The following is a 23236-nucleotide window of genomic DNA, read 5'->3' as shown; positions in this document are numbered from 1 at the left end:
CAATTGAACTTCAGAAAATTATGTTAAAATTTGGAGAGTTTATATGCACCACATTGCAGATACTCTGACATTCTCTTAACTAAATTACTGATTCAAATCAAAAAAGGATGTAATTTTTATAAAGATTATACCACTTTGCCAATGGCTGAGAAGCTTCAGAGAAACTAATCAAACATTATTATATTATCTATCAAGAGTCTAGACAGTCTCGTCATCACTTATACTCTAGCATAATTGCTGTATTTTCCCTCCTCTTTCCAGGATATGGTTTAGTTTGGGTACTAGATAAAAATAAAAATAAAAATGTATCAATAAGTTTTCCAGACAACAAGAAAAAGTGCACATTTTTTGTGATATTAAATTCACATTCCTGGTGTCCCTGAAAAATGAGAATGGTGATATAAAACAGAAAAGTGTTGCATTTTTACACAGTCAATCTGTCATTCAACTATTCCAGTTTTTCACGGATTATAAAATATTTGAGAACAGGCAATATTCCTATAGTGGATCTTCACTTATCTTCAACTTTAAAAGTAGGTATAATTTTAATAAAAACATGCCACATTTAAAAAGCTATTAGACATAGCACTGAAGTTTCTTTTGATTTGTGCATGAATGTGAGACTAGTTAAATTTTTTTTAAAGTATAGTTTTAAAAAGAATATTTAAAATGGTATCTTTACATTCAATTATCTTTTGTACCTTAGTGTAGTTACTTTAAAAATATTAATGCTATCTCCCTTTATGATTAAAATTCTTATTTAGTCAACTATTCTCTAGAGCAAAGGTTTTTAGCTGCGGGTCACACATTTATATTGGATCACATAACTGAATGTGGGGGTTGTGAAATTATGACTTATTAACAGTAAATGCTTGATTTGTATAGCTATTTTATATTCTTATATATCTGGGGTCACATTAAAAATCTCTTGGCTGAAAAGGGATCACTAGGAGAAAACATTTAAGAATCGGTGTTCCAAAGAGACCATCTGTAATTGTTAATAAAACTAACATAATTATAAATTATTCAAATTTTCATTTGAATAAGAAACTTAAATTTCACAAATTTTTGAATAACTATTTTATATACTTTTACAGAACACTTTGGAGAAAACATTTAAATTTGTATAACAATAAACATACTTACGCTGGTTTCATCGTATGTGCATGCTTTTCATGAATGAAGGCACCAGCAAGGGCTCCTGCTCCTGAATTTAAATACTGGATAGAGAAATTTTATTTATATATACTATGTCTTTAAAATCTATGTGATAAAATTAAAATTTGAAATATTTCAGGAACCAAAATTTATACCCATATTAGTTATTATTGTTGTTGTTTTTCTATTTAGCTACCATGAGAGGACAAAACCTACTGTTCAAATATGAATGTAAATTGGTAAATGACAAATGATTAAAATATGAACAAATATATTTGAGAAAGAATATAAAAAAATTTAACTTTGGCAAAAACTAAGAAAACAGAGCATTAGAGATTAATTAAACATGGTTAGTTTTGCAAAGAGCAAGTTCTCCTGCCAACATAATCAAATCTCTACATGTACCAGAATAGTAGGCCTGGTAAATGGAGGAAAAACTGATTGATGTAATTGAGCAAGGCTTTAGCAATTCATTTTTATCTCATCTGATATACTTGACAATAAATGGAAAATAGTCTGGACAGAACTAATATTAAGTTAGTACTAAATTGATTATAAGATTAGACCCAGGAAGTTGTCTCAGTGAATCATCATCTTGAGAGGTATTCCTCAGAAATTATTCCTGATCTAAAAGTTCTTTGGCATTGTTTTAAATTACTTGAATAATATGAGACAAAAGTAATTCTTTTTAAGCTCAAATGTATAAGTGTATAGTTAAGTTAAATGGAATAAAAATATTCAGTTTGTCTAGATTATCTATATCACTTAACCACATCCTGAAGTCTTATAAATTAGTCTTAGAGTTCAAACACTGGGAATAAAATGAAATGCCATATTCCATACCTAATTGTCCATACCAGCATAGTAACAGAGAAAGGTTACATATGACATCAAGTAATGAAGGAGATATGGTAACATAACTTTGTGAATAGGATTATTTGGAAGACATGATCAGAAATTAGTAGAACATATTTTAAGTGTAGCATTTATAGTGAATCTCACCTGAGAAGCCTGGCTCAGAATCATTTGAACTTTATCTCAAGGTTTTGTTTAGCCTCAATTTTTAGATTCCATCTACTCAATTAGAAATAAATTTCCTAAAAGGAGAGCCTTTCATTTTCATATAGAAGGATATCAATATTTGCTTCACCTTAGTCTAAAAAGAATAAAGCCTCTCCTACTATGATCACAATCTATATTCTAAGGACTTGAGTTCACAAATAAATTTTGGCTGACTATCATCTTATCTAAGAAGAAGGTTAAGATGTAGGATTTCTGTACAAAGCTATTTTTCTTGGTTTCTTGTATTATTTTTATTAAAGGGAAAATTTTGAAGTAAACCAGAAACAAGTAAAAATTTTGGAAACAGAGGTAACATAAAAGTATAAGCATGTGTATCTTATTTTTAAAAAGTATACCTTTTGGACAATAAAAATTCAAAAGACACAAGATAAAAGTATGTAACTTGCTACTCAAATAATCACTCAGTAATCACTCAGCTGAAAGACTCAGGGACTTGTTATCAAAATGACCCTGAAGAAAGAACCCTGAAGAAGGGACCCTGAAGCTCTAAAAATCCTCGAAGGAGAAAATGTCCTTCAACTCTGCCTCAGTGAGGGACTCCGCCCTAGGGAAACAAGACAAAAAGTTTTATTCTGTTATCTTCTATTCAATTTTATTCAAATTTCAGTTCAAACTGAAACCCAGCTAGTAGATGAGCCAACTTGAGACTCCACCCACTAGCCCCCTTCAGCTTGCAGTCAAAGCTCCTATTATAAAAGAGCCAATTTAAAATCCTCTCTTTGCAGAGGTTCCAAATATGCCATGCTATGCCATGCTATACCATGCTAGGCTATGCCATGCTCTGCCAAGGAAGCCTCTGTCCACTGGAATAATATTCTTTTCCAGTGTTATCCTTTCTTTACCCTCACCTATTTCCCTAACCAGACTTTATGCCTCTCTATTGGGATTTCTAACCTTACTTCCCAATCCTTATAAGAAACCTCTTTTATCAATCTAGGTTTTCAGATTTGTAAATTCCTTTACAGAGAATGCCTGTGTCACCAGAAGGGAATTCCCCAAATCTCCCTACCCTTGTGCCGAATCCCAAGGGGTTTCAGGGGAGCCAAACCTCTCCATTTGGTTCCCTGAACCCTGAACCTGCCACTAGACCTTATCATTTAACTCCCTGATCATCAGAAACCCTAATCTCATTTTGGTTCCCTAAATCTAGACTTTATCATTTGGTTCCCTACTAAAGGGAACCCCCAAAACCTAAATCTCATCATATTTTGGTTCCCTGACTCATCAACCTCATTAATCCTTTCAAAATTCAATTCTGACCATGTCACAAACCCCACTGCCCCCCATTCAATAAATGCTAGTGACTTCTTAACACTTTTAGTATCAGATATAAAATCCTTGGTTTGATATTCATAACCAGGCACCCTCTCCAAGTTTTCCCGTATATCTTATACCTCACCTCTGTGATCCTGAGACAGTAGGCTTTTTACTGTTCCTTGAAGAGGACATTCCATATCCCAATTCTGGCTATTTTCATTGACTACTTACCATATTACTACTTCATATTCATCTTTTAATCTTCTTGGCTACTTTCAAGTCCCAGCTAAAATCCCACTTGCTACAGAAATCCTTTTCTTAATTCTATTACCTTCTTTCTATTGATTATTTCCAATTTATTTTATCCATATTTTGTCTGTATATAATTATTTAATTACCTCTCCCATTTGAATAAAAACTTTTTGAGAACATAGATGTCTTTTGTTCTTCTTTGTATCAACAGAGTTTAGTATAATGTCTGGCACATGATAGGTGCTTAATAAATGGTTATTGTGATTTTTCTGTGAGGAAAAAAAGAGAACTGGATGGAATACTTCATTTAAAAGGACAGTGTGATGTCAGAAATGCTTAGAATGCCTTTCATTCTTTGAAATATTTTCAACTATTTCAAATCCAACTTTAGTTATATCAACAAAGAATCAAAATTTAAAAATAATAACAAATATTTACAGCTCTTAAGTTTTGTAAAGTGATTTACATGTATAATTTCCTTGTTCCTGACAACAATGTTTTGAATTAGGTCTTATTATTTTCTTTTAACAAGTAGAAGAAGAAACTGAAGCTCAAGGAGATGGAAGTGCTTTAACAATGGTGACGCTGCTACTAAGTGTCATAGGCAGCAAATGAATTAAAGGTTCCTTCCTGTCCTCTGCAGCATGCTGCTTTTATTATGACCATTGTCCTCACCTTCTCCTTACCAGAACTTCGACTTTCCCTTCTGATAGGTGAGCTGCTTTCTCATCTTATTCAAGCCCAATTCTTCACAAGTACTATGCCTATTCTTTTCATCTCCCTTACTGCAAAATCCTGAAGACACTCCTAGGATTTATTCTTTGCCCTTCTAACTCTTCTTCACATTTTATCTTACCCCATTAGAACATCAATTCCTTGAAGACAGGTACTCTCTTGCAATTTGTATCCTCAGAATTTAGCATAATACCTGGCACATAGAAATCATTTAATAAAAACTGAATCTATTTTTCACAGAGGACTGGTCTCCATGAGGAAGCGCAGAGTGCCAGTGATGGCACAAAGTAAAGAGTGGGAAGTCTGATTCAAATAGAGTCATGATGTCATGTAACAGAAGGACTTTGTACAGAATTTCAAGAAGGTGGAGATGTTCTGTATCTGCTTCCAATCAGTTAATGACATGGTAGGTACCAGCATCTTTGATTCCTGGGTGACAGAATGGGAATTCAAGTAAGAAGCATTTTTAAAAGTCCTAATCCTTCCTATCTCATGGTTGTTCACCTTCTCTTGGTTCCTTTCCTAGCTGTGTGTGATGAGATATAATTCTGTAAGGAGTGAGACTTTGCTCCCTTTCCTTCTATATCTTATAGATATGTGGCCCTGTGAATGAAGGTCTTAATTCTTTGTTTCAGCATTCATTCTAACATTTTAGGTGAAGGAATTTAAGCTAGGACCTTATAAGTTCTGAAAGGTCAGGGGTATCCAAACCCTTCACCATAACTGAAAACTCAAATACAGAAGCAGGTAAAGTTTTGAATTCCATATTCAAGAAGCTACATCTTAGCTTTGGAGGGAGAAGATCAATGGTATATTGGAATTAGGTATACCTATCTTGAGAGAATTGTTAAATTCTAAGTGTCAGCACTTATACTTCAGAAATAAGCTAACACTATAAATCATTTCAATTTATTATTCTCTTGATTTCTAGACTTAAGAAAGTAAAAGAGGAAATGTTAACTAAAAAGTATGTCCTGCATACATTTTTTGAGAACCAGCTATTAAATATTTACCAGCACACCCCTCAAGAAGGCCAGTCTCTTCCCTTAGAGACTGTATGACACTGGAAACTATTATCTAGGATAGAATAATACTAAGAGAAGCCCAATCAAGAAAAAAGAAGGACTAGATTAAAAACTGTATTTACTAATTCCTTCCCATTCTCAATTCTGATCCCATCACTGAAACCCAAAGGCTGCTGTCAACCACATAGGTATCAAACAGGAACCATTTACTTAATGTTCAAGCATGATATTTTAAAGTAATATCCAATTCCATTTTATGTCATCATAGTTTTCCAGGAAACAGAATCCTTATCCTCTTCCAAATGGGGACTTATATCAGTAGCATTTTGTGCAGAGTTATAGATATCTAATTGTATATGTTACATATTTATCCTAACCTAGCTATTTACTACACGAGAATACCACTCCTAAACTGAATATTTATAATGCTTGTATTGCTTCTGACAAACTTTACTAAACATCTTTTTCTACCTTACGTTAAAGACTTTTTAATACAGTACAGATTTTATACAGTAGTCAATATTATTACTAAAAGTTCTAAAAGTTAAAAGCTATACCTCCCCTTTTAATAATCAATGTCATTGTGGAGTTTTTGGTGGTGGGGTTTTATGTAAGGATATTTGGATAATTGTTGGGAAGTAACAATTCTTTTAAGATAATTGAAATACTGGGGAAAATATTTCTAACAGAAAGCTAAAACACCTGTTTCTATTAATATGTTGAATTCAAATCCTACTTCAGATATTTAGTTACGCAACAATGATCAAATTACTTAACTTCTATTGGCCTCAGTTTCTTCATGGGATAATAGCACCTATCTCATAGAAGATGATTGTGAGCCAGGTGATTCAGGCCAGTTCCAATGGACTTATGATAGAAAGAGCCATCTTTACCCAAAGAGAGGATAGTGGGCCCTGAGTATGGTTCATAATATTGCATTTTCACTTTGTTTTTTGTTTTCTTTCTTGTTTTTTTTTTTTTTTTTTTTTTTTTACTTTTGGATCTGATTTTTCTTATGCATCATGATAATTGTGGAAATATGTTTAGAAGAACTGCACATTTTAACATATATGGGATTATTTGTCATCTAGGGGTAAGGGGAAGAGAGGGAGAAAAATATTTGGAACACAAGGTTTTGCAAGGGTGAATGTTGAAAACTGTCTATGCATATATTTTGAAAATAAAAAGCTTTAAATAAAAAAGAAGAAGGTTATGAGAATTAAATAAACATATTTAAAATGCTTTGCAAGCCTTAAAACCTTTATAAATACTAGTTATAACCAACCCCCCCCCAAAAAAAACCAGTTTTTATCCTGAAGGACTCTCTATTTTATTGATGGGATCAACATATAAACAGATAAGAATGTATGTGATGATTTTAAGAAAAAAAGGAGAAAGGCTTAAGAACTGAAGCAGTTCGTGCTAAATTTCCTATAGAAGGTAACATGTAAGTGGAGCCTTGAAGGGAATCAAGCAAGGACTCTAATGGGTGTTAGTGAAGAGAGTGTGCATTTCAATCACTGAACTCAGCTTGTGCAAAAGTCCTTTGAATGCTAGTCCTAAGTTTAGAAACATTAAGTAGGACTTTTTCTTCATTTGGGTTTTATGTTTTTGTTTCTTAGATACAGTGTGTAAAGGAGAATAACAAGATAGGATCGGAAAGATAGGCTGGAATAAATAAATGAAAGCTTTAAATTGTCAACCTCAAGAGTTTGTATTTCATTCTAGAGACAAAAGGAATCTACCAGTTTGTAAAGTAGAGGTATGCAAAGCCAGACTTGTTTTGTAAGGTGATTTGTTTTTCCTTCTAAATATATTTGAAGTGTTTTACTAACAAATATTAATTCTGATCATAAGAACACACATATATATTATGTCATTCTTCTTCACATGGAAAGGTGTTCCCTGGTTAAGGAAGTTTCTGCATTTTTTTATGTCCTCTTCACTGTAGCAAATATTCATGCCATTTAAGTTGCAGATATCTTTATCACAGCCTTTTTTATACATCATAAACACTGCAAGATGAGATGACTACAGATCCTATAAATAACATTTCTTAATGGCTCTGGATGCATGAAGAAACCAGCTTATTTATTCTACTTTACTATGAGTCATTCTTTCATTTATCTTCTACTCTTTATGTCCTATAGTTCTATCTAAGGCTAGAATTTCAACATGGATGCTGTTTACTTTCTCCTGTAATGAACCAATTTGTTGATCATAAATTAGGAGTACAAAATAAGCTTCAACATATGACTAGTTATATATTGTTCATGTCAACTAACATGAAAGACATCAAGAACACTCATGATGTGAAAACAGAGGCTGATCCTGTAACAAGAATGAGGAATAAGAGATGGGACAGATTGACTGCTCAATCGGTATGTACGAAATAGTTAAATATCTATATATATTAAAACAACTAAGTGAAGACCTCTATTGTATTAAATAAATACTTTAAGGAGCAATAGTCTAAACATAAGCAAAGAGTTGTACAGAATGAGATGATGAAGTTGTGTGGAGAGATAGGTGAGAAGTTGGGAAAAGTAGTCACATTGAGAAAAGTAAGAACCATTTCAAGCATATATTTAAAACCAAAATATTTAAATAAATAAAACATTGTTGTTGTTGTTGTTGTTTTTACCTTGTAGGAACACCAGCAGGCAAAATCTACTCCCCAGGCATGTAAATGAAGTTCAACATTACCAACTGCATGGGCCAGATCAAAGCCAACAAAACAACCCTGGGGAAAAATACAAGACACTGTTAATTTGCTTAATACGTAGGCAGAATGAATATAGAATTCCTCAATACCTTTAGAAAACTTTTCAAGCCATAAAATAGTTAAACATTTTTTTTTTTTAATCCATACATTAGGATGACTTAGTAGTTGGAAACTGTGCTAGTTGGGGAAAATTAGTAAAGATGAGATAACCAAAACACCAAAGAAAAGTGCCTTGAAAGAAATAATTTTTTCTAATATATTAACCAATTATTTGTTAATGTATGTTGTTTCACCTGCAGTGTTTTGTTTTGCCAGTTAGATTATAAACTACTTGAGGACAGCAACTTTATCTCATACTTCTCTATCTTCCACAGATTTTTAGTTAGTTTTGAAAGAACAGAAGGTACTTAATAATTGATTAATCACATGGCCTATTGGGGAAAAGCTACTAAAAATGACTCCTAGTTCTCACTAGAGCACTAGCACTGAACTTTTGTTAAATCACTTAGGCTCTTCAGCCTCAATTTTCTCATCTATAAAATGGGAAGAACAATTTCTCTTTTGTCTGCTTTACACTTGCTGAAAGGATCAAATTACTAAATCTAAGTATAAACACTTTGTAAACTGTAAAATATAAGCATTTCTATCTAAATAATAACTGAGGTTTATTGCTTACAAAGTACATTTGTACTTTGTACAATGTACAATTACATTGTAGATGTAATATTCTACATCTGTTATACAAATATGTGTGAATCAAAAAACATATTAAGCTATGCTTTTACTTTATGAGATCAGAAATATGAAAATCTGAATTTCTAAAATATAATTTATTGGAATGATACATTGAATTATGTAAGCTATGACTATATCCTGTGTGTACTTATTTACTTTTTCACCCTCATTGAAATATAAGCTGTTTGAACATAGAAACGTTGTGTCTTTCTCTCTCTATTACTTAAGAAAATTCCTAGAACATGTAAATGATTAATATATACTGACTGGTTATTAGAGAAAGATTATATTTACAAATATTCAATTTTTATTTAACCTAATTCTTTTAAAAACTGAAATATACCACTTTATATCAATCAAAAACCTTTTCTAAAATGTCAAAATATAGACATTAAAAATTGTATTAATGACAGAAAACTGATTACATTCTTTCATTATTATTAATCATTTATTGGCAACTGTTCTTTGGGGAATAAAAATATATGTACTCTATTATTTAAGTCGCTAGCTTCTGTGGCATCATATTTTCTGTGACATTTATTAATATTTGTATGCAATGTATTATAAGATGCATACAACTTATCTTCTTGAATGAATAATTATGAATATATACCCTAATTAAACTTTGGTTAATCTGATACAAAAAAAAAGTGCCCATCCTGTAGTTAAAAGAGTCATGAATTAGGATTCAAGACATTTAATTTCAAAGCACAGTTACTGACTTACTTGGTTCAATAACTTGTCCCTGGACCTTACTTTTCTCATCAGCCAAACAAAGGGGCTGAACTTAATAATTTATAAATTCCCTTTCAGTTTTTACCTCCTTTGAGTCTGAGACATGTTTGATTCTTACTTTTTCTATCAAAGATAATGATCTCCAAATATGTGAGCATGGTACAAAAAGAAGTGAATTGAAAGACAAGATAAAGAAAAGACTTCGTAAAATAGTTCCACTTAGCTTTCACTGAATTAAAAATCAACTGGCCTGAAGAAAGTATATCATAAGAAACTACTAAAAGTGAGGGCTCAGTTTTATCTGCTTTTCCCTAAATAAAAAAGAAGCCACCGGGAGGCAGTATTTGATTTACTAAGAAAAAAAATAATAAATTATAAATTGAATATGCTCCTTCTACAAGTGATAGATTCTCCATGCCTAATGAAGTTCAGGCAGAGGTTATATGTCCACTCCTTACGGGTATTGTAGAAGGGATTCACACCTGAGATATGGAGTTCGATTACATGACTTTTCAGACATCTTCCTACTCTGAAATTCTATAATTTTATAAGATGGCCAATGAAACTTGAAAAGATTAAGTGAAATATCAACAGACTATTCACAAAAATTTCACTAGATGGCAGCATTTAAAATGTTTTTCAAATGAATAGTTCAAATGAACCACTTCAGAAAAGTACTTTGTTAGTGTGGAGGAAAATAACGTCTTTTCTACATGGAGTTCGTTATATATTATTTTTATAATTTATAAAAGAAATCAGAGTCACTTTAGATATTGTATAATATCATTAAATTGAACATTTTAAAAAGCTAGGATTTCTAAATTGATTATTATCACTAACACACAAGAAATTTCAAGGAAGTTCTCCTGACCATCCGTTAGTGTTTATCATTATCAACACTTATTTTACAGCCCAAATGTGTACATCTCAGCTTTTCCTCCTGAAATATAAATTCCTATTAATATGATTGAGTTTTCTGTCAACCTATAAAAACTTAAAGAAATAGTTAGTATTCAAAGAGTTTATTTTCTTGCTATACTTGATATAAAATGTAATATCTACAAACAAGAATTCATCGTTGTCCAACACATTCAATTTCAATTAGTTCCCTGTGTCCATTGTAGCTGCCTCTTATTAAAATTCCCAAACTTTTAAATATATGTTTTATTTCTCTTCAGTACTAATATCATACACTATTAGATCAGTACATAATAATGGCCTACATTAGAAGTCCTAAATATTGGGTTATAATCATAATCCCTTCACCAAATCATTAATCAAATGATTTCTTCTTTTTTACTCATTCAAAAATTTTGTCTAAAGTAGGAAAAGAAACAATTCTATGCATGTGCTATCCTGAAAATTTTTTACTATTTTTTTTCCAAGTATAAAAATAATTTTTTATTAAAATGAATGATAGTGTCACCCTGGCCAGGCCATTTAATCTCTTTTTGCCTGAGTTTCCTTATCTTTAAAATCAGGATAAAAATGGCACCTACCTCCCAGGGTTATTATGAGGATCAAATGAAATAATGATTGTGCTTAGAATTGCCTGGCACATGGTAAGCACTATATAAATGCTAATGCATCATCCTTATCATCTCCATCATAGACCTAGAGTACAATGTACCAAAATAATTGTTTTAGTATAACTAAATTTAATATCATGTTTGTCAGGCTTCCTTCATATACAATATGATAAATACATGTGTAAATATAAATAAAACAGGAAAAGATTTAGAAATTATAGTGGTTTGTACATGCAAGAGGCTAAGTATGATTTAGAAAGGTAATGTTGTAATTCTAAAAAGAGAAAAGGATGTGAAATTTTCAAAAGTGATGGATTTTTAAACTGGAAATTGTAGGTCTAAAAAGGCAGAACAGATGACTACTGGTATTGGGCGATTTGGGTAGACTTCTACCTAAAACCGAGAGTGGAACATTTGACTTTTCACCATCTCTTCCATTTCATGATTAAAAAATAATCCAGAAATCAATTAGCTATTCAATTTTTAAAGGTATCTAGCAAAGGAGATTTGATAATCTCTTAGACTAGCTCAAAGTTTAGCAGTGCTCATTATAATTTGATCTAATTTAACATTCATTAAACATATACTTTGTGCAGAGTCCTCTACTCAATATTAAGAATCTTATTAAAGAAAACATCCAGTTTCTACCTTAAAAAAAAAAATCCTAATAATAATTATTATTCTAATAATAATGAAATAAGTGTTATGTAATTAGATTGTGGTAAGTGAAAGAAGAGAGAAAATACTGTGTAGAAAATATCCATGATATCTAACTCATTTTCTCTTATTATCAATGGATATTGTGATGGATGAAAGATGAAATGATTGAGGAAACAAATGTTGAGCTTCCACACATATTGCTTTATTAAGCAATGAATGTCAAATGCATAACAAATTGGGATCAAACTTTCTCAACTTTGGCAAGAAGGGACTGATTTTTATGCACTAAAATTAATAAAATAAATTAATTTAATTAATTATGAAATTAAAATGAAACAATTAACATTATACAAAATTAGGGAATCAGATTTGTAATTAGAAGAAAGGATGGGGACTTTCCAAATGGGAGAACAAAAAACTAACAAGTGCAATTTCCTGAAATCAGAAAAAAATGTGTATCTATATTCCAACAAAAGAAAATGAAAGTAATAACAGACTGGTAGTGAACCAATTTTCAGAAAAGACATATAGGCTGCTTGAGATGTATACTTGTGAGAAAACTCCTAACATCAATTTTTACATTTAGTTGATTTCTGGTTAGCATAATCTAGATACTTAGTTAAGAGTCTCTAAGCAACAAGTAAAAGTGGTCTGATTCCCCTGACACTCAGGGCTAGATTTTAAAAGTACAAGTTTTTCACACAATTCCCACAAAATGGAATAAAGTATCTTCACAAGCCTGAAATTGGTCTAGACCCATCATTGAATAGAAAAGGAACTGAACTAGCTCCATAATTGGAGTTCACTCAATTCCCACTACAACTTGATGTTCTCTAATGCTCCAATATAGACAATAACTGGTCATCTTTCCTGGATAATAATCTTTCTGCCCTCTCAACTAAATGCAGAAAAGGATAAGAATAGGAAGGTTTCAAAGAAAGGAATACATGCTATCAAAAGCAATATGAAAAGAATGCTCCAAATAACTAATAATTATAGAAATAAACACATGTGTATGTATGTATAACAATATATTAACACATATAACATAATTATATTATTTATAATTATGTTATATGTGTTCCTACCTTTCATTTTTTTCTTTTTTCTTTTTTTTTGATAGGATAAGAAGTTAAGGATGAACTAAGAAGTGGAACTAGAAATTATATAAATGCCAACCAAAAATATAAAGCTAAACCAGTAATTACTGATATATTTCTATATTTCAAAATTACCATACACTATATTAAATTAGAATTTGCACTTAGATTTGCTGAATGTACAAATGCTTATCACATAAGCTATATGGAAAGTTGCTGAATTCTGAGCTTTAAACTTTGTTATCTATATCTCTCATTCTCTCCAAAGCAAATAAAACAAATTAAGTATATATTTTGAAATCTATGAAATATAAGGTTTCAAAATTTCCCTTTTTTCTTATATGTATAAGTACAGAATAATTCTTTGTGAATTTAACTAGTAGTCTTTTGAATGCATTTCACTGGGTTATACTTTTTTTTTTAATTTTTATTTAATAATTACTTTATATTGACAGAATCCATGCCAGGGTAATTTTTTTACATCATTATCCCTTGCACTCATTTCTGTTCCGATTTTTCCCTTCCCTCCCTCCACCCTCTCCCCTAGATGGCAAGCAGTCATATGTTGCAGTATATCCTAGATACAATATATGTTTGCAGAACCGAACAGTTCTCTTGTTGCACAGGGAGAATTGGATTCAGAAGGTATAAATAACCCGGGAAGAAAAACAAAAATGCAGATAGTTCACATTTGTTTCCACTGGGTTATACTTGAAAATTAAGATGGGTCACATGGCTTGATAAATATAATAAAATGAGATGAGTTTGCTAAATTCTATGCTTAACTTCAATTAGTATTTTGATAATGAAATTTTTGGGACTTATTTTGGGTGTATGTGAGACAAATAGAATAGAGTCACAGATTCAGGGTAGGCAGATAATGAAAAAGAACTGAAAGGGTACACATTAAAGCAATGCATAAGTAACTGGTGTTTTTGTATCCTTTAAAACTAACATAAATAGGTCAAATTTTGCTGTTTCATCTTTTGCCTGAAACAGTTGTTAGTTCTCTCTTTCACTCTTATTTTAGAGCAAGAATGAAATGAAAAAAAAAAGAAACCCAAAAAACAACAACAACCACCAAATAATTCTATTAATCCTCTCATAGTCTACCCCAAGTTATTTGTCCAAGATCAAATAAGTAAAAAAAACCTACTTTCAAACCCAGTCATGGCTAAGTCCAAATCTAGCACTCTGTTCACTTTACCATAATGTTTCTGTAACAAAGAGTTTCTTGAAAAAAAGAATATAAAAGTTAGAAAAGAAGAAGGGAGAATTTCAGCAAAATTAATAATATATGCAACATTCTATACACCTAGATCCATACCTGTACAAGAAGGATTTGTATTTTCTCCTCGTTTCTTTGGAACCGTGATTGATCAATATTAATTATAGAGCTTAGTTTCTTCTGTTGTTGTTTACAGATACAATGCTATATAGATGTATATAGTGATTGTGCTATGGTTATTCTGTTTATTTCATTTAGTATTAGTTTATCTAATTATTTGTTTTTACATTATTTGCTTCATATGGCACAGCAATATTTTGTTACATCTGTGTGCCACATTTTATTTATTCATTTCCTAATTGATAAGGCATTTACTCTTTAGGAATTTCATGTGTGGGTGAGAGGTCCACACCACAAAAGACTAGAATATAATCACTTGATGATGGTGTACAATAACTACAGAGTTGAGTCTATGTCTTGATCCTTTTATAAAGTGCAAACACCTCTCAAATTGAGTCAAGAAAGAAACTAATTGACTATAAAAGTAAATTATTCATACTTCCAACTATAAAATGCTTTCAGAGATGCTTTTGGAAGATTTCCTCTCATCTTCTTGGGGAAAAGAAAGGAATGTCTCTCTTTTCTTTTCCAAATGTCAGATTTGGAGAGGACTTTTAGACCAGGAGGTCATCAAAGTATCACTTCAAAACAATTCTGTCTCTTAGCTTGGTTTTGTATGACTTAATAACCTTCTAGTGGTTTTTGCATTTTAAATAAATTTTTATTTTATATAAAATGTAAAAACAAAGCAAAATGTAAAACCTAACAATCTATTCTTACCTCATAGATTGTGTAAAAATAGGTAGCAGGCCAGATTTGGACTCTGGGACATAGTTTGCTTAATTCTATTCTAGACCATAGTAGATATGTGCAAAAAATACATTCTTGGTAGATGTACATAGAGATAGACATTATTGCTTTATGGAGAAAGTAGCTTTAAGAAAGTTGACCCCTAACAATTGAGAATCAAGCTGTTAACTGAAAACCCCAGATAAGGACTTTATAAAGAGACATGTCAGGAATTGTTAGCTACCTTTGATATATATACATATAAGTGTGTATGTATATATACACACATATGTACAGGATATATATATATATATCCTACACATGTTCCTCACTATCATTATACTCTTAAATTCCAGCTCAATCTTCCTAAGGATGCTAGACATAATTGTAGAACAGTGAGACATGGATTTATGGAAAGAGGCAGGTTTTATAATAATGCCATTTGATTTTACGCCTCTGATGAGAGCTGAGGGTATTGGCTGATTATTAATTGGAAGCACACTGGTGGGGCTGATAAGCTACAGTAAGTGGAATAGCTAACTACAGTGTTATCTCTGGAAAGTTGGCAACCATCCTTTGGGAAATTAACTTTTATAGGTTGGGAATATATTCCAGGAGTGTTACTCATGAATGACACAGTAACATCCACAAGAAGTCAAAAGAAAGGAGAAATCCTATTGTGAATGTATGGAAGGATATAGATCAGAGCTGCACAGGATGGATTCAGTATGTGATCACAGTATGTATCACTGGAGGGAATACTGACAATAAAATCATAGATACATTAGAATATTAGAGTGAAAACAGGCCAAGTTTTATTAATATTCAGCAAAATCAACTTGTTTTGGTTTTGCTTTACAGTTGAGCGAATTTTTAAAAAAATTTTAACTAGAGCCAAGTGTAATTCTTAAAATATAAACATCTAAGTTAAATAATACCCAAGATTAATTTTGACAAACTTAGAATACTTGGATTCCTTCAAGTTACAACTCAAGTGCCATCTTATCTTCCCTTGTTATCAGTATATTCTTCCTTCTTAGGTTATATTTTAATTGTCTATGTTTTTAAATGATATATCTTGTGCCTTTATGAAAAGCACTATTTCTTTGTTTTTTTGCTTCATTCTTTACTTCCACATTTGAAAGATCAGATTTGTGATTTCATTAGTGTGGGAGTAACTCTTAGTAAAGAGAATTCTTCTGTAACTTGTAGCTTTAAAGAATTGCCAAAGGGCATTGAGAGTTTAAATGACTTGTCCATAGTCACACAGATAGTATGGACAGGAGGCAAAACTTGAAACTTTTCATTACACCGAGCTGCATCTGGTTTTACACACAACAGTAACTTAATAAATGTCTAACTGAATTAAAATGAGCATTGGTGAATATTGCAATAATAGCTTACCTCAAACTTCCAGCTCAAAAGACATTGAAACTAGAGAACCAATTCCCAGGTTGAGCTTTGACTAATTTGACAGATAAAAAAAATCAAGCTTAACAATAGTGCTTGATAAGATGACACAAAGTAATGATAAGAATCATAAAATACAATCCTGAATCCTACTGCTATGAGACAAAGAAGAAAAATAACATTTAATTAAAGAAAATGAAACTTGGCAGTTCCATGTGCTATATTTAGGAGCATAAGACTGTTAGGAAGTTCACATATATATTGCCTAAAAATATGCATATTTTTGTACTACATGTACCAACCAATTGGCCTCTGAGGTCCCTTCTAATTCTCAACTTATGATCTTTTAATATAGACATATCACATTCCAGCTAATACATTAGCATTTTTAATACAACTACCTTTAAAGATGTAGAATGTTGTATCTTACCAAATAGAGACAGGTACTATCCAGAGCAACATCTTCAACAAGATAAAAATCTCATCCCTTATCCACTATCTTCTTCTCTCCTTACCCACTCTACTTACTAACTGTATGAACATGGAGGAATAATTTAAAATTTCTGGACCTCAGCTTTGTATCTTTAAAAAAAAAAAAAAAGATGGTTTAAATTAAATGGCTTCTGATATCCCTTTTCATTTTACATCAAAGATCCTATGACCTACTCAAACCAGACCTTTCACTCTGGCATGTGAACTCAAATATCTCTTTGTACATATTTTGTACATATAAAAACATATGAGTTTTTAACCTATGAAGTTCTATATCTAGATCACAGCACAAAAGCTTTATTGCATTAGTTATGGAAAAGATGTTAGCATTTTAAATTAGCTTGAAGTTTTTGTCATGTATCTGACTATAGGTGATGGCATTATACAGAAAAATCAGTGAATCACCTTTATTGGAATTATATTACAACTATCATATATAGTGAGACTGACTGAAAAATTATTTGATATAAATTCAATAAATTGACTTGACTATAGTAATGGAATTTTCCAGAGGGCAGAAGGAGGGACATTTCAGGCTTTCAGCAGGATGGTTTTGCTAGTAGATGAATTCTAAATCTATAAAACTATAAAGAACTTTTTTGGCAATAGGCAACACCAGAATTTTTAATTAAATCGTAAATGAAGCAAGTTCTCCTAGTTGCTCAGGACAAAAAAAAAAAAAAAGATGAAAGAACAAGCAAAAAAAGTCTATTTATGTGCTACTTCTTATGCCTATATAAATTTCAATGGATTAGTGACATAGGTATATACCAAGGGCTTCCAGACCTTCCTTAATTTTAGTGTTAACATTTAATCTCTAAATTAAGAACACATTATATTTATGTATTTTATAATACATTATAGTTACCCATCAAACTACTTTGAATTCCTGATCAGAAATACACTAGAATTTGGTAAAAGTGTAAAATTCATTTTCATTAATTTCAGGGATTGAATAAATTAACTAGATTTTAACCAGATTTTAATCTCATCACTTAATAGTGTTCAAATACAATTTGATTGTTACTATTAAACACAGCCGAATATTGATTGTTGAAATATGCTGGGTCAGCTTTAGTTGCTCTGCTTAAAGTGGGAAAATTAGGGGTATATGTGATAAGAAAAGGACATAGATTCAGAAAAATATGAGTTCATAACTTTCCTCAGATCCTTACAACTTGTGTGATCCTTATAAGTCCCTTAAGCTTTCTCACCATCAGTTTCATCATCTTTAAAATGGGAATAATAGCACCTCTAATATAGGGATGTGAAAATCAGATCAAATACAATAAATAAATGAATGTTAAGCATTATTATTATTTAGCAATGGGATATAGTAATAAATAATAGATAAATGAGTAGCCTCTTTGTATGGAAGACTTGAGTTTAAATCCTATCATAATTTGAATAATTTTGAGTAATTTGAGTAATATGAGTAATACTAGATGCATAAGCATCGACAAATCATTCATTTTCTCAGTGTCCTCTGCAACTCTCTAAGATTATGAATTGCTGATGAGTTACTTATATAAATACTTTAGATACAAACTGTAGCTTTACTTACCATTTCTACTCTAAACATTTTACAGTCAAATGAATACTAAGGATGTTGTTTTCTCTTTGCGTGCATATACATAGAGAAATACAAAGCTGCCAAATGGTTAGCAATTCAACTATCATACCATAAATTTATAACCAATTTAGCAACAGTATAACTTCTTGAATTTCTTAGAACAGATAAAGGGTAACAAGATGGTTAAAGTCCTTCTTTCATTTTGTACATAAAATTTTATGTCTAAATTAAGAAAATATTATCTTTATTTAATTATTTATTACATTTTTCAAACTACCAAACTATCTCCTGATATTAACATAATTTAATTGACTTTCCTTTTTTTTAAGTACCCAAGGCAAACATTCAAATAAAAAGAGACCCTGAAATATATTCAGTAGCAACATTTTAACATGCTACCAAAAAAGTAGCAGAATTGACTCAAAGGCAGTCATATCTAGTAGGTGATAATATTCAACATTCTATGCAGCTCCTATTCCCTTTCAGTGGCATACAAATGATACATCCCTACTGGGAATTTACCTGTCTTGCTAACTATAGGCAAAATGCTGTGATAGCAACTGCTAGTGAGGGATGGAGACTATAGATCATAGCTAAAATGTGTTTGAATATATTCAATTTTTTAAAAGATTATTATGATTTGGGGGACAATTTATAAAGAACTGTTTTCTTATCTTCTATTAAGCACACTTCTTAAAAAACATTTCACCAAATAAACGACAAAATATATTTCACTATAAGTGAAAGAATTTTACAACATTCAGTGCAAAAATCAAACAAACAAAAAATCCATGGGAATGGTTCCCATATACCTTTGCTTGTCCAGCTCTTGTAATTGCAGGTATATCAAACAGTTGCCCAGTATAGAACTGAACTCCACTGAACAAGATCACAGCAATAGAGTCTCCTTCCTTTTCAATTACTTCAAAGATATCTTCCATTCTCAAGGTGTCCTCTCCCTAAAACAAAGTGAGCATATCAACCTTAGCAATAAAGAAGCTGTCATTTCTTATTTCATAAACTATATTTTATTATAATCTAGGTACCTACATAAGAAGATCAAAAATCATCCAAGCCACAGAAATTTAGCCAACACCACAAAATAACATGAAATATCCACATATACAATCATTTCATGTTTTATTCAGCCTAGTAGGATTTTTCTTGGTCTCTTCCTCTCCAAGAAAAGAAATATGGTAAAATATGCCATTACTTGTAGACTAATTAAGTTAGTGAAAACTCTGAATAAAATGATTAGGTGGTGCAAAAAACTTGAACTGAATTTAAGGTGAATATCTTAATCATACTGATGTCTTTATCAAAACTACAGAGATTTTTTGCTTACAAACTGTCTTAGGCCTGATCTCTGGGAGTTATTAGATAAGTTTATCAATTATTATCAATAAGTTGGTTGTAATTATGTAGTTATGCAAAGATCTTTGATTATAAAATTTATGAAAATTTAAAACAAAATCTTAATTTTATAAAACTGTAGGAATAAATCAATCCAGAGTTTAATGGAAAATATCAGATATGAAAATGCTTAATTTATCTAATCATAATTCACAATGTCTTCAACAAATTAAAAAAAAGCATAGTACTTTTTTTTTTAACTTGGTCTAGATCAGGTTTCCAACAAATGAATCAAGGATCTTTGATAATTTATGAAAAACCATTAGATTTCTATAGTTTGTCTCTTGGTTATAAAGCTTGTATTATGAGAATCTGCACACTTCCATTTTCGCTATGGATTATACATGAGGAAGCATATATGTGGTACAATTTTATCTTTCTGGAGAATTCCTGATGTAATTCTTCCCCTGATAGAGATCATGAGGTTCACAGAGATCATGTGACCTGTTCATGGTCATGTCAAAAGAACGATCTGGGTCCAGGACTCTCTGACTCTAAAACTTGCACTTGACAGAGTGCATTATTCAACACTGTCTCTATTATTATTTATATCAAAAAATGGTCAGTCAAACAATGATCAATGTCATTTCATTGAAAATTTGTCAAAAACAATGTTAAAATCAATGTCAACACTAGTGTATTATTTTTATGATATTAAACAAGAATGAAAAGAACAGGCTCTTCTTTGAGTCGTTAGGCTCTAAAATATGGGAAATTTTTAGAAATTTTAGAAGAAAATGACTACTCATCCAGACAAAATGGCACATTAACTTGGCTATTTAACTATACTGTTTTTTTTTTTTTTTAGTTTGTTTTTTTTTTTTGTTTGTTTGTTTTTTTATTCATCTTGGGTCACATTACCAACCCACAACAGCAAGACTTGTATTTGTTTTCAAAAATCATTACATGGTGTATTTGTCTTAGCAATAGGATAATTTAAAAATAAAAATGTAAGGCTTATATTTTAAAATAACCTTTTAAAGCATTTTAAAGCATGGCCATATAAATAGACTACAGTAAAACGACAGACCAGATGTTTAGATGGTAAAAAATTTGATCTTATTTATATATGATTTATTTCTGTCAAAAGACTAGGATAGCAGATCTAAGAAGATTAAAAAAATATTTTGTTTTCACAATAACAAGAATCAGAAGTACAATTTATTAGAAGAAAAATTAGGGCTAATAATTACTAATCTCAAACAACATAAAACTTAAAGATTCAATCAAGAAAGAAATCAACATTACAGGTCAGTCATATTAACATTGTTCTAGATGCATCCCTACATATATGTAACTGCATTATATATGTGTATGTAGGTAATGTTTGTGTGTATATAGATATATGTATCTGTGGGAGGGGATGAACATATATATGCATGTGTGTATGGATATAAATAGATAGATAGATAGATAAATAGATATAGGTATAAATAGATATCCATATTTAACTATAACCTACTTGGGGGAAGTGAAGACGATAAAAGGAGAAAAAAGAATAAAGTAAAATGTATTCAACAGAGGACAAAAGAATAACCTACAAGGAAGCAAAGATGGATAGTTATGAATATAATGTCGTCTATTATTATACATTTTCTTGAAATGGAAATTTATTTTTACATATTTTGTATCTTTCCTCATGTTCTGCTGGGCACATGACGATGTTTCATCTTGTTATTTTTTCTTTTTCTGTCTTACTTTTTCTATTTTTAAGATTATTTTTGTATTTAATTTTAAAGTTTAAAAAATGTTTTTAATAGTTTGCTTTTAAATATAAGATGTAAAAGTAGTGACGACTAAGCTGTGTATAGTGACTGAAAGTTGCAAGGCTTCACACCCTTTATGCCTCAATTTCTTCAAATGCAAAATAGGAAAAATTAATAGCACCTATTTTGCAGGATTACTGTGAAGATCAAATGTGATATTTGTAAAATGCTTAGTAAAATAACTGGCACATAGTAGATCCTTAATAAATGTTCATTCTTCTTCCTCCTTTCCATAGCATACATCATAAGCAATATTTAGAATTCTAAGTCTTGCATTAACTGACCCCTCTCTTTAGGATGCTAAATACTCTAGTGATATTGATAGATTAATATTTAGACCAAATTACTGAATGTCTTTGAAAAGAAAGCTTAAAAGTCATTAGTTCCAATTTTCTATTTAAAAGAACATTCTCAATAATAATATTACAGGATTTCTTTTTAAGTCCTATTAATCTAAAATAAAGAGTAGTAATGACAAATCAATTAAGTTATAAAAATATGTATAATAAATTCTAAACAAAAGAATTATAAATATTCCTTTCTTTCTTACACACCTGTCTTGGTTTTATCATCAGCATACTTTTTTCCACATCTAGTCCACGAAGTCGCAGTTGTGACTCAATTGCATACTGGGAGGAAAAGAAGGATGACTAATTAAATTGAAGCCAATATGAATAAACAAGAAAAAACAATGATTTTGAGAATAAATTGCCAACTAAATCCACACCGCTTTGTAAATTTCAATGATCTCTTAAAAATTCTAAAGCTAGATGTTTTAATGGATAAAAAGTGATACTTGGACTCAGTAATGTCTAGGCTTAAATGCTACCTTTGGCATTTAATAGATGTAAAGAACTCATTTAACATTTCTGAGCCCTATTTTCCTTATCTGCAAAATGAGAATAGTAATACCTGCACTATTCATTTTACATCATTATGAAGCTCAAATGAATGATGTAATAGATTATTTAATATACTTTAAAATAATAATATAATAAATGCCCAAAAAATATTTCAGTTTGATCATGGTGAAGACTATGGAAAGAACTCTGAGCCTCAATTTCCTCATCTGTAAAATAGAAGTCATTATTGTACTAGCTCTTGATAAAGAAAGAATTCTAGATGTGAGGAATATGTAGTGCAAAGAGCACTGGACTGATAGTCAAAGACCTCAATTTTGATCTTGACCTTACCCATAATCAGGTATGTAAAGATAGCAAGTGAAGGAGTTGATCTGGGGTCTATAATCTAGTTTATCTTAAAACAAAAATCCCTTGTAGATCTATTTGAAAAAAGAAAGAAAGAAAAACCCAGCCTTTCCCTTTGAGCAGAAGATATTGCATCATATTTCTTTCTGTCTTATTTTTGGCAAGGCAATTGTAGTTAAGTGACTTGTCCAGAGTCACATAGCTGGTGAATGTTGTGTCTGAGATTGGATTTGTGTATGAGGTACAGATCCTCCTGCATTTTATCCTATTTCACAGAAAAAAAATTAAATCCTTTTATTACTA

At 30.9% G+C, this 23236-nt stretch overlaps 1 protein-coding gene across 1 annotated transcript in view; it reads right to left on the bottom strand.

Moving 5' to 3' along the window:
• Positions 1-23236, bottom strand: part of KYNU (kynureninase) — a 138139-nt gene that overhangs the window by 46130 nt on the left and 68773 nt on the right. The window contains exons 7-10 of the mRNA XM_051985816.1: positions 22280-22354; positions 19359-19505; positions 8155-8253; positions 1147-1220 (exon numbers count right to left, since the gene is read on the bottom strand). Of these exons, the coding sequence (XP_051841776.1) occupies positions 1147-1220; positions 8155-8253; positions 19359-19505; positions 22280-22354 (395 nt within the window). The remainder of the gene's footprint in view (positions 1-1146; positions 1221-8154; positions 8254-19358; positions 19506-22279; positions 22355-23236) is intronic.

The sequence above is a fragment of the Antechinus flavipes genome, chromosome 3 (genome assembly GCF_016432865.1).
Source record: "Antechinus flavipes isolate AdamAnt ecotype Samford, QLD, Australia chromosome 3, AdamAnt_v2, whole genome shotgun sequence".
Classification (NCBI taxonomy): Eukaryota; Metazoa; Chordata; class Mammalia; order Dasyuromorphia; family Dasyuridae; genus Antechinus; species Antechinus flavipes.
This window is presented reverse-complemented; position numbering and strand designations above follow the sequence as displayed.